This window comes from Jaculus jaculus, chromosome 9, assembly GCF_020740685.1.
Source record: "Jaculus jaculus isolate mJacJac1 chromosome 9, mJacJac1.mat.Y.cur, whole genome shotgun sequence".
Lineage (NCBI taxonomy): Eukaryota > Metazoa > Chordata > Mammalia > Rodentia > Dipodidae > Jaculus > Jaculus jaculus.
Window position 1 is genome coordinate 126,772,393 of NC_059110.1, and position 12,692 is coordinate 126,785,084.

Sequence of the window (12,692 nt, forward strand, 5' to 3'; positions counted from 1 at the left end):
GATCCCAAGTGGGCCCTGGAGAGAGAGAAAATGTGGTGTCATCTGGGATCCCAGTCATCCGCTTGTTGCCTGCAGGGACAAGGAGACCTTAGCAGAATGAGGCTGGAGGGGTTACATGCAGAATAATATAATTGTGTGAGTCCAGACAGGCACATGAATGGAGAGTCCTTGAAAGTGTCCCAAGGAGGAGCATCAGCTCTGGTCAAGAGCCTGTCTGTTACGTGGGAACCACCAATAGCTCCCACGTTGGATTTGAGGCTTGCTTGATGTTGAACCCCCAGGCAAAAGCCTATGGTTGGGAAGATCATAAGCCCTAGGAGGGAAGCTGCTACTGTTGCCTGGCTACATGGATATATTATGCCCACCAAATTGTCCTCTAAAGACTTACACTTATGCCATTTATTAGTGCTGTTCTCACTTTCTCTTTTCAGGTGGAAATCACTGCTGGAGAGACAAAATTCACCAAAAAGTGATAGTTGAGTGTCCAGCACTCAATGCGACATCTCTATCACACCCTGCAATGGCTCAGGGACTATAGTGGAAAAGGTAGCAGAAAGAATGTAAGAGCCAAAGGATGGGTGGGTGGGGGGGGCAGGCAATGCACTGGAACATGTCGTCCAGACACAGAGTGATATTTGCATTCATGACCTTACGGGGCTGCTGCCCCCTGCACAAGACCTCCATATATTGGGCCAAATCAACAGGTTGTTGTGGACCACAGAGAGCAACAGACTGGCTTTTTTTTTTAGTCCCCTAAAGTCCCTAAAGTGAGAACGAGAGAGAGAGAGAGAGAGAGAGAGAGAGAGCGCACATTGGCATGCCAGGGCCTCCAGCCACTGTAATTGAACTCCAGATGTGTGTGTTACCTTGTGCATATGTGTGACCTTGTGTGCTTGCATCACCTTATGCGTCTGGACTTTGTGGGATCTGGAGAGTCAAACATGGGTCCTTAGGCTTTGCAGGCAAGTTTCTTAATTGCTAAGCCATTACTCCAGCCCTTTAAAAAAATATAATAAATAGGGCTGGAGAGATTGTTTAGTGGTTAAGGCACATTCCTGTGAAGCCTAAGGACCCAGGTTTGATTCTCCAGGTCCCATGTAAGCCAGATGCACATAGTGGTGCATGCATCTGGAGTTAATTTGCATTGGCTAGGCTCTGGCCTGCCCAGTCTCACTCTCTGTCTCTCTCCCTCTCTCTGACTCTAACAAATAAATAAAAATAAGTTAAAAATACAATAAATAGAGGGAATAGTAGGAAAGAAGAATAAGTTCAGTAGATGGTGTGAGGGAAAATGGGATACAGGGAGAGGATTATATAAAATTTTATTTAAAATATTTTATTTATTTATTTGAGAGACAGAGAGAAGAGAGAGAAGAGAGAAAGAGAGAGAGAGAGAGAGAGAGAGAGAGAGAGAGAGAGAATGAATGAGTATTGGCATACCAGGGCTTCCAATCATTATAAATGGACTCCAGACGCATGGGCCACTTTGCACTTTGTGTGTCTGGCTTGTTGTGGGTACTGAGGAATCCAACCCAGGCTGTCGGGTTTTGAAAGCAAGGGCCTTCAACCACTGAACCATCTCTTTAGCCCTATAAAATTTTAATAAAGTTTTTTTTTTAATACATACAAATGAATCTGGCACCAATGACACAGATGTGACATCATCCAGATAATTGTCCCTGTCCCTTCTACTGTGTATCCTGCTGGGTAGTCAGGACATTGCAGTGAACTTGCTGGGGGGCAGGGCAGGGGAGAAATGGGTGGCGAAGGGCGGGGCCTCTCTTCCTCGGCAGAGTAGTTCATCTGAAGCAATCGTGATCTGAAGAGGAGAGAGATTTAATATAAAGCCAGTTTCCATATTTCTAGGGAAAGACATTTCAGTGACTAAAATGAGACTTCAAAAGACAACCTCATAATCACAGGACTTTTTAATCTTCTAAGAATGAGGGGGAAAGTCAGGTCCCGTATAAAATCCCAGTTGCAGAAATACAGGTCTGTAATTCCAACACTTGGGAGGCAGAGGCAGGAGGATCCCTGGGGGAATTGCTGGCTTATTAGTCTGGCTGAATGGGTGAAACTTCCCGGCTCACTGACAGACCCTGACTCACATAATAAGGCAAAGAGTGATTGAGAGAGGCGTTTGCTGTTGACCTCTGATCTCCACATGCGCACATGTACAGCACTTGCAACACACATGTGTGCCCATAAAAATGTGAATATACATATACCTATGCACATGCACACCCAGAAACTTGTATAAGGATGAGTGACAGGAGAATATTGTAGGAGCTCTCTGTCATGTGGTCTGTGCCCATGACTTCATGTTCATGGATGGGTATAAGGTAAGGTAGACATTAGTTAAGCGCCTACTGTACTCAGGCACTGCTGAGAACAGAAAGAGAAAGGGTGTCATGCCAGCAGCCCCCAGGCCATGGTTTTCTGATTAACAACCATGGTCATTGGCAGGCCCAACTTTTCTAGGACCTGGACTTTTATTGATTGATTTGTTTGGAGGAGGATCTTTAAGAAAAAAGAAATCTACATTTAAAGATGGGATTTATATATAGGGGCTTAAAGGGCTGGAGAGACTGCTTAGTGGTTAAAGTGTTTGCTTGCAAAGACTAGGGACTCAGGTTCAATCCCCTAGTACCCACATAAAGCCAGATGTGAGAGGTGGCTCATGGGTCTGAAGTTTGTTTGCAGTGGCTAGAGGCCCTGGTGTGTCCATTCTCTATCTGCTTCTTTCTCTCTCAAATAAATAAATATTAAATATGCATTAAGAATGCAAAACTAAGCAAACAAGAGATGTAGGGCCTTAAAAAGAGCCCGTGTTAGACATGTCTCACTTGGCAGTGGATGCTTAACTGTCACTTTAAAAAAAAATATTATTTATTTATTTAAGAGAGCGAGAGAAAGAAGGAGGCAGATAGAGATAGAGAGAATGGGCATGGCAGGGCCTCTAGCCACTGCAAATTAACTCCAGACATATGTGCCACCCTGTACATGTGGCTTACATGGGTACTGGGGAATTGCCCCTGAGCCATTAGGTCTCGCAGGTAAGCGCCTTAACTGCTAAGCAATCTCTGGATCCCCCTTAACTGTAACTTTTTAGAATGTTAATGACTCTTGGATCGCCCCAGCAGTTACTGCCACCTACAAAAAGAAGTGTCTCTGGCCAAAAGTGAGAGCAGCATTAACTTATGGACACAAACATAAATATTTAGCAGGCAATTTGATGGGGACATATCCATTTAGCCAAACAACGGTAGTAGTTTCCCCACCAGACCTTGTGATCTTCCAAGCCATGACTTTGACTAGGTTTTCAGTACCAGACATGAGTTTTCTCCTGTGGAACAGGCTTCAAATCTAATCAGAGAGTAGTTGGTTAACCCCATAACAGCTATGGCACTATTGCACCTCAGGGCCCATAGGTCTCAAGGCATACTGTGTAAGAGGCCACAGAAAAACAAACAACAACAACAACAACAAAAGGTAAGAGCCAGAGACCGGGGAGAACTGCTTTGGAACAATGTCTCCTGGACACAAAGCGGCCATTGCATTTATGATCTCACAGTGGCTGACATGAACTTAATAATATTAAACCTATCAATATGTCATCATAGATGATGGAGGAGGGAAAAAAGAAAAAGAAAGACCTCAAAAATAGAAGAGGACTAGTTGAAAAGAGGAAAGGGCTCTGTGCAAGAGGGATGGGAGCAAAATAAAGTAATGAGCAGGGTTATGACCAGAATACATTATCTATGTGTATGAAAGTTGTCAATAAAAAGGTTAAAGAACAAGGAGCCTGTTGTCGGGTGTGGTGGCGCACGCCTTTAATACCAGCACTTGGGAGGCAGAGGTGGGAGGACTGCTGTGAGTTCGAGGCCACCCTGAGACTGCATACTGAATTCCAGGTCAGCCTGGGCCAGAGCGAGACCCTACCTCGAAAACGAATGAATGAACAAACGAACGAACGAAGAATCCGTGTTGCCGAGTGCTGAGGCACAATGTCAGCTCATCCGTCAACTTACCATGGAAAAGTCACCGTGGTGCCTCCAAAACCAGCATCATCCGGGGACTCAGGGACCAGAACAGTCAAAATGCAGGGGCTGGGGGCTTGGCTCAGCGAATGAAGCACTTGCTGCAGGAGTGTGAAGACCTGAGTTCGGACCCAGTGCCCACACGGACTCTGCGTGGGTCGGCAGCCTCCTGTAATCCCGGCACTCAGGAAGTGACGACGGCCAGCTGGCTGGCTACACCAGCCAAACAGGCAAGTTCCAGGGTCAAGTGCAAGGTCCTGTCTCAGGAAACAAAGTGGGGAGCAACTGAGAAAGACCCTTAACATCAGCCTCTGCCTCCACACACATACTTATACGTCCACATGTATTGGAACATGCGTACATACATACCCCAAAATAGCTCACATTAGTCCACCAGTTTAATAACTGAAGGACTGATTTTTAATGTGTTTGTTTTACTCTCTTTTGTTGAAAAAAAAAAAGTACTTTTTTTTTTTGTTAAAATAGTTGAAAAAGGCAGGCTTGATGTTGAGTGGAAAGAAAAACTGCCTCTGCCATGGAGAGCTCGCTCCCAGATTTCCATCCCATGCTATTGTTGCCAAGGCGATAAGCTCCATGCTTCTGAACTCAAGACTAAAACTCCCTCTAAAATACTTCCCAGTCTGCTGATGTGGGGCTTCGACTAGATCTCGTGGGTGGGAGGGACAGAGAAGGCTTCCTGGGAATCCCCTCTGCAGTGTGACTTGTGTCCTTGACCAGTCATCAGAACCACTCAGAGACCTTCTAAGAAATCCTGTTTAACTCCATGTAGCTCTCCAAAATTTGAGCACAAGAGGACTGTTTTCAGACAAAGAGTCGGTTGTAGTCAATTTCCAGACTATCCTGGCTAAAAATCGCTCTTCAAACAACTCTGGGGAGCTGAGAAGATGGCTCAATGGGTAAAGTCTAGCCCTGCAAGAGAACCCCGTGTTAGCAGTACTAGACATGGTGGTGTGCACCTATAATGCCAGTGCTGGAGACGTGGAGACGGGGGGAAGCATGGGGCTTCTTCTCTAGCTTTTCTAGCTAAACGAATAAGCTCAGGGTACAATGAAAGACACTGACTCAAAATATAAGGACTAGATTGGTAGAGGCAGAAACTGACATCAAACCGTAGCCTCCATACACGCACATGCACACATGAGCCCACGCGCGTGTAGACACACATCCACGCCACACATACATACATATGCAAAGCAAAACAAGTCTGTGACCAGTAGGATCAGTTAAAAATATTATCAGCAAAAGTGGAAACTGAGGCACCAGGAGGTTAGGGCAAATTGCCATAGGTCACCTAACAAGTTTATATCATAACAGAACATTCTGGCTGTAAACAGCCCAGCCTTGAGGGTCCCATAATTAGGAAAAAAAAAACAGAACAGTTTATCAAATAGTATAGACTTGGTACAGAAGGAAGGGGTCAGCCACCATCAGACAATCTGCATCGTTTTGGGCCAAGAAAATGGACAAGAATTAGCAAATATCACAGACTTTTAGCAAGGACTCTTGAGTGTTGGCAAAAAGAAAAATAAAGTAGAAATTTGTAAGGGAGATTTTTGGAAGGATGGCTCATAAACGGTGGGCCTAAGCTAGTGGGAGACTATGGCATGAAGTAAAAGAATCCGAGGCCTTGGGAGAAGGGGCAGGGAGAGATTTGTACAGTCCCCCGCAGATCACAGGCTCTCAATCAATGTTTGTGGAAAGAATTTGCGAAGGAGGCCCTGAACTAATGCTGCCTCCATTTGATAACTACCATTTTCCTGGTTGCCCTGGTCCTGGTGTGGGAGGCAAGCCAGAAGTCCTGTGGGCAGAGGGAACAGCAGAGGGCTGGCACGCTGCTGGAGACTGAGCCTGAGGTAGTGGAGGTGACTTGCCTCCTAAGACACAGGGCCCATCAGCGGGGGAGGTGCCCGGAGGAGGTGGGTGGGAGGGGGTGACTTCATCTATCTGTTTAATGAAAAATGACCCGAACCTGGAAACTCCCCATCGAAACAGGGCCAAAGAAAACAGGATTAGGCCCTACTTTCTTCTAGGATGGCTTTGTGTCTGTTCAGAATGAGTTAAACTGGAAGGAACAGGAAAAAAAAAAAAAAAAAAAAAAAAAGAGGTCCTCTCCACTGTCTCTGAAGGGAAACCAGGAGAGACCTAAGTCATTTAATGGGTTAATGGGACCAGCTACATTCTGGTTTTCCCATAGACTTTTCTTTCCCCTTGCTCCTTGGACTTCTTTACTTTACAAGTGGGCACCCCATTTCTTGTATATATGTTCATGGTAACATAAAGTTTGCCAGATAAAACTGTCGGTCCCTCTGGCATTCAGTCCACCAACAAGCTGCTGATTCCAAGGCCCCACTGAACTCCCCAAGGGGCACAGTTTTTACCCAGAAACCTGAAGTTGCTAAAACCACAAGTTGCATTTTGCCAGAGTGGGCAATGCTGAGACAATACTCTCTCGGTGGCTTGTTAGGGTGGCACGTCTTGCGACGTCTGTGCTTAAGGTGATTTTTTTTTTTTTTTTTGTGTGTGTGTGTGTATGGGGGGTATACAATTCTCCCCTCCCTGTGTGGTTCAGGATTGCCAAAGGAACACAGAAGATGGAAACCATTGCCCATCATCAGCATATAGCATTTCTTCTATCCCTCAGCTCCTCAAACCATCCCTTTAAAGGAGAACAGGGTAAAGAAATCCAAAGGGCCATGTTCTTTTTAATGCAATGTGTATTTATTGTAAACAATAATATACAAAAAAAAAAAAAGAAGGAAGGAAAGAAAGGTAAGTTTCACAGAAAGAAGAATCTAGAGGGGAAACAAACAAACACAAACCAAAACCTTACCTAAAGAGAAAATATGATTTAAATGCCACATTTCTTAAGTTACAGAAATATTTTTAAAAAAGATGTTTTTTATACAGAAATTGAAAGATGCCATATTATAAGAGTGCTTTAAGATTTTATTCTACTGACTTCTAAAACTGTTAATATATCTTTTTTAAATAAAAAAAGTCTGCTGTCTTTTTTTAAAAAAAGCAATCTTCAAACTCCAGCCACAGCTGTAATTAAGAATTAAGGTCTGTCATCCCTGTGAATTCTCTGTGGGAGAACAAGCAGGGGACAAGAATGACACATGCGTGGTGTCACCACACACACATTCACATCCAATGTAGGCAGCCCAGAGATCTGTGGCAGAAAACACTGCAAATGACTCAGTGATACACTACATTTGCAATCTCTCATTTGTACAAAAAAAAATAAAGGGAGAGAGAGAGAGAGAAATGAGTTTCCAGTTTGTTTTCAACAAAAACAACAAAGAAAAAAAAGTAAAAAGGACAGACAAAAAGTCATTTATACAAATCTAGGATGAATCCAAAGAAATTTGCTTTTAATAGTAAAAAAAAAAAAAAGATTAAAGAGATAAATAAAAAAAAAACTGGTTACAGTTAAGAACATAATTTAACAACAGATGACCATGCCCTTTGAGGAAGGCTCCAACAATCTACCTTAAAGACAGTAAATTTAAAAACAAAAAAAAAGGAAGATTAAAAAATTTAAAACCTCTCCTTGCAAAATAAATAATTTTAGCACGTGGAATGTCTTGAAGGTTAACTGCTGGTTTCTGAGAGGCACAGGTGAGGGTCTGAGCGAGCCCACTCCAGCATCTGCAGCCCACATGGGGCCCAGGCAGGCGGCCAGGGTGCAGGACACGCTGTGGCACTTACTGGCTGCTGAAATGTTCCCCTTGCAGATTTGGGCCCCTTTGCTTGCCGTCTGTTTTCTTTTTAGACTACAGCCAACAATCAGAGGAAGCACAGGGCCTATTTTAAGGACAGCAGCTAGGTTTTAAGGCTCAAGGTGTTTGCTTTCCGCTTGTTCAAAAATACATACATACATATATATATATATATATATATGTATGTATGTATGTATATATATATGAATATGATAAGGCTTACCAATGCTTCCCTACCTATTTGTTTACTCTCATTTCTGCAAAAGAAGGCTTTCATGTTTCTTTATAAGGCCGCTCTTCTTGGTATTGGAAAGCCTGAGAAATTATTCAAAGCTCACACTGAAAATCGATCACATAACACAACTCTTTGTGTTTTTTAATGTTCATAAAATGACACGCTTTTTTTTTTTGCAAAAAAATCTTGTTTTTGTAGGAGAAAAGCAAATCTGTACAAAAATACTCTGGTTGCGAGAAAAGCTAGGGCAAACTGTTCAACTAAGAATAGTTTAGCTGTTGGAAAAATAGCATTTAATATTTTTATCTAAAATATGTATAAATCCCCTCAAAATGGTAATGAATCATACACAGTACATACTAAAAATATTTAAAATAGAGAATATTCCTCACAGAGGACTTTTTTTTTTCTTTAATTACTGCTAAAAAATAATTACAAAGTCTAAACAAGGCAGGGAGATTGAGCATTTGGGTAGTAGGATTCTCCATCGTCCTTCCAGGCTTACTCGGAATGAGCAAAGGCCAGTTTCTCGCATTCGGGATGCTGTCTCTGTCCTGGACTTTGAGCTTTGCTTTTTTTTTTTTTTAATTACTTTTTTTTTTTTTTTTTGTCTTTAGCTTACGAAGTCTTTAAGCAAACGGGAACAAGAAACAAAACAAAACAAGAACAAACTGTCCAAAGGAATCTCAGGTTGTTTCTTGACATCTTCGGTTATTATTATTATTATTTTTTTCACCATCATCTCGGTCACCCAATGGCCTCTGTTTCCAAGGTGTCCCCCCTCAGGGTCTGGTGAGCTGTGTGTAGACAGGTTGTTCCCAGTGCTGGGGGCTGTGGGTCTGCGGGATGGAAGGCACCCCGGAGGTGTCAGCGATGGGGGTGTACATGGGACGCTGGGCCGGGTTCATGTAGGTGAAGGTGGAGTAGAGCCCCGAACCCTGGCCCGCGGCGTGGCTGTAGTAGGAGCCCGAGTTCTGGTGGTCGCTGTAGTCGTACTGGGAGCGGGTGATGGGCGGGTAGGAGGCGCCGTAGTGCGGGAGGTTGAAGGGGCTGTAGGCGATCTGCTGCTGCGGGGAATGCTGCTGCTGCTCGCTGTAGTGGCTGGGGCTCAGCTGCTCGGTCTTGATGTGCGTGCGCTGCGCCTGGCCCGGCTCGCTGCTCAGCGGGGTCAGCGCGTGCGCCTGCGGCTGCGGCGGCGGCGGCGGCGGCTGCGGGGCGGCGGGCTGCGGCGGCTGCGGCCCGCCCGGCTGCTGCGGAGGCGCCTGCGGCGGCGGCGGCGGGGGCTGCTGCGGCGGCGGCGGCGGCGGGGGCGGCGCCTGCTGCTTGGACATCCACACGTGACCTGCCCCCGCGGGGGTCGCTGCGCTCGCGCTGCTGCTGATCCCGTAGCTCCCCGTGTAAGTGACCTGGCCGTGCGTGGCCGGCACCCCCGGGTGACCATTGGGCGGCAGGTACTGGTCGAATTCGTTGACGTCGAAGGTCTCGATGTTGGAGATGACGTCGCTGCTCAGCTCGCCGATGTCCACGTCGCGGAAGTCGATGGGGGGCTGTCGTCCCCCCTCGGCCAGGGGGCGCCCCTCCCGCTTCAGATCAACTTTGCCCGGCTGCACGTCGGTTTTGGGAGTGGTGGGTGGGGTCGGCGGGCCCTGCGATTGCCCTGCAGGCAATAAAAGAGAAAAACAGACCACAAAAATAAACTTAAAAAAAAAAAACTGCAAGGATATTTATTATTTATTCATTTATTTTAGGGGGTGCAAAGTCCTTGGTCTTGGGACCTCTCCAGGGACCCCCTCCCCGGTTGCTAAGGTGTCATAAGGACCTGCGCCCGTTCAGGAGGCGCGTTGCACCAGCGATAAGTCACCAAATAATTAACCCGCGGGTACACACTGGCCAGCCTTTTTATCAGAGGAGGGTCTGAGGAGGCCCCCAGGGTTCTCCGGAAGGCCAAATTACTACTTGTAGGAGAGCCCTGTGTGTGCCTTTGGGGTGGAGTAGCACAGGAAAGGGGACGTTTCTTAAAGTTGTAAAGACTTTTTTTTAACCTTGCAACAATAATAAGAATACTAAAGCAAAAAAAAAAAAAAAAAAGGATGCAGGGGTTGACTTGGTGGAGGTGCGCGCGCGCGGGCAGGGGAGCGGGGTGACGCGCCGAGGACTCCAGGTCCCCTCTCGCCCCGAGCGCAAAGTGGCTCTCCGGAGCGGGGAGGCCGGACTCACCGGAGTGCTCGCCGGGCGAATGCACCTCGCTCATGCCGGACGAGGAGTGCGGGGAGTCGGCCTGCAGCGCCTTGAAGATGGCGTTGGGGGAGATGTGCGTCTGCTCGGTGGGCTCCTCGGCCTCCGCCTGCCCGTTCTTCACCGACTTCCTCCGCCGCGGCTGGTACTTGTAATCCGGGTGGTCCTTCTTGTGCTGCACGCGCAGCCGCTCCGCCTCCTCCACGAAGGGCCGCTTCTCGCTCTCGTTCAACAGTCTGGGGGGGGGGCAGAGAAGAGGGGAGAAGGGGGGAGTCAGTACAAGTTGGGGAGCTGTCAGTTCCTCACCCCTCCGCTTCCTTCCTACCCGCTCCTCCCTCCCCCGTCTGCTGACCATCCACTAGGAGCGACTCATAACTTTTCTTAAAAAAAAAAAATAAAAAAGAAAAAACCCCATCAACCAAAGTTCTGCCGGACAGAGCGGTCTCTCTTTGCCCCGCCCCCTCCCTTGCTTTCTATTTTGGAAACTGGAGAGATGAGAATAGCTCCCCACGGCCGCGGCTACCGGAGTCACCCACCCTCCCAAAACCTTGTTTTAAAAAAAAAAATTACGAAAATCCACTTAAGATACAAGAAGCTCCCCTGTCCCTCCACGGCCCGCTTCTTTTTAGTAGCCTGCCCCCGCCCCCGAAATCCTGCCCAGGGTTTCCTCCAACCCGTGTTACTCCCCCACTTCAAGCATCTCTTTGGATGGAGGGCTGCCCGACGGAGGGGGGGTGATTGCTAACTTAACTTCAAGGCGATCATGCAGTTCCCCCACCATTGCTCGGCGGTCTCCTTCCACGTCCACCCCCCTCCCCACGGGAGCAATCCCCAGAACTTTCTCAAACTCCGAGCCAGTTCCTTCTCGTCCACCTCCCACTCCGGCGGTCCGCAGCCTCGGGGAAGCGCGCGGGGGGGGGGTGGTCCGCGGCTCCCTGCGTCGGGGGGCGGGGTCCCCACGGTGCGCGCAGCTCGCGCCCCCCGAGGTGCCCAGCCAAGCCCCGCGCGTGCGCCCGCGGGCACTCACCTCCACAGCTTGCCCAGCGTCTTGCTGAGCTCGGCGTTGTGCAGATGCGGGTACTGGTCGGCCAGCTTCCTGCGCGCCGCCTGCGCCCACACCATGAAGGCGTTCATGGGCCTCTTGACGTGCGGCTTGTTCTTGCTCGAGCCGTTGACGCGCACGGGCATGGGCACCAGCGTCCAGTCGTAGCCCTTGAGCACCTGGCTGACCGCCTCGCGGATGCACACGGGGAATTTGTCCTCCTCGCTCTCCTTCTTCAGGTCCGGCTCCCCCTTGGGGAATGTGTTCTCCTGAGGTCGCGTGTTCTCGGTGTCGGAGCCCGAGCCCGAAGGACACGGCGAGCCGGCCGAGTCCTCGGACATGGTGGGGCTGGGGGCGCCGGACAGGCCCTTGTCTTGCTCGTCGGTCATCTTCATGAAGGGGTCCAGGAGATTCATACGCGGGCCCGGGGCTGGGGCGGGTGGCCGGAAAAGGCGACAAAGCCGAGGCGGCTGAGGCTCCTCTTTCCCTCGGCTGCCCGGACGCGGACGTGGAGCGAGCGGCTCCGGGGGAGGCTGGCGCGTCACCTGGCTGCAGAGCCGAGCACCGCGCCAAGGCTCTGGGTGGCCCGCGCGCGCAGCTGTCCGCTCCAAATGGGGACGGCGACTCGGAGAGGAGAAGAGGAGGAGGGGAAAGAAAGGACGCTCAAGTGTGTGTGGGGGGGGCACTTGCGCCCCTTCTCTTCTCCTCCGGCAAAGAAAAGTTCCCGGAGTGAAACTGACAAGCCGTCGCCCCAGCAGAAGTTTCTAGGCAGTTCCGAGCTCCGCTCTCGGCTCTCCAAGCAGCCCAGGGTCTCTTTAATAAATACTCCTCCTCACCTTAGAGACGTCGGGCCAATCACGGCTCGGCAGTCACCCGGGTTGGCAAGCAGCTGATTGGACCCGGTTTTGGAGGAGGGGGAGGAGGGTTGTGGCGCTGGGTTGGGTGACAAGACCCAAGGGGAGGAGAAGGGAGGGGAGCGCAGCCCGAGGGTGGATGGTTGGGTGGGGGTGAAGGGAGGGAGGGAGGATGGGGGGCGCCGCGGGGAAGGCGGGGGACCCGGGATGTCCGAGTAAGTTTGCTTTGCCGTCGGAATGTCACAGTTTTGGTACCGTCTCGGCGCGAATCTTTGCTTGTGTGTGTACGCGCGCGCGCGCTCGAGCGTGTGTGTGACCGCGCTTGTGTGTGTGTGTGTGTGTGTGTGTGTGTGACCGCGCGTGTGTCTAGACTGGGACCCCTCCCCACCCCCTCTCATTTCTTTTCACTGCTCTCTCCGCGCTACCCGGGACTGCTCTCGAGTTTGCAGCGGCTCCCCAACCTCGTTTCTGCGCCCGAGTCTACCCCGTTCCAAAACTGCTTAGAAATGATCTTTTGAAGCAAATGTGTCTGTGTGACTCAAC

At 49.1% G+C, this 12,692-nt stretch overlaps 1 protein-coding gene across 1 annotated transcript; it reads right to left on the reverse strand.

The window, feature by feature from the left end:
• Positions 1-8,128: 8,128 nt before the first annotated feature.
• On the reverse strand, positions 8,129-12,080 carry Sox9 (SRY-box transcription factor 9). The gene is made up of 3 exons (XM_045159242.1): positions 11,281-12,080; positions 10,236-10,489; positions 8,129-9,675 (listed from the first exon to the last, which is right to left on the reverse strand). Exons 1-3 carry the CDS (start codon positions 11,709-11,711, stop codon positions 8,801-8,803), a joined length of 1,560 nt encoding a protein of 519 aa, XP_045015177.1. The 5' UTR covers positions 11,712-12,080; the 3' UTR covers positions 8,129-8,800.
• Between the last annotated feature and the right edge of the window lie 612 nt (positions 12,081-12,692).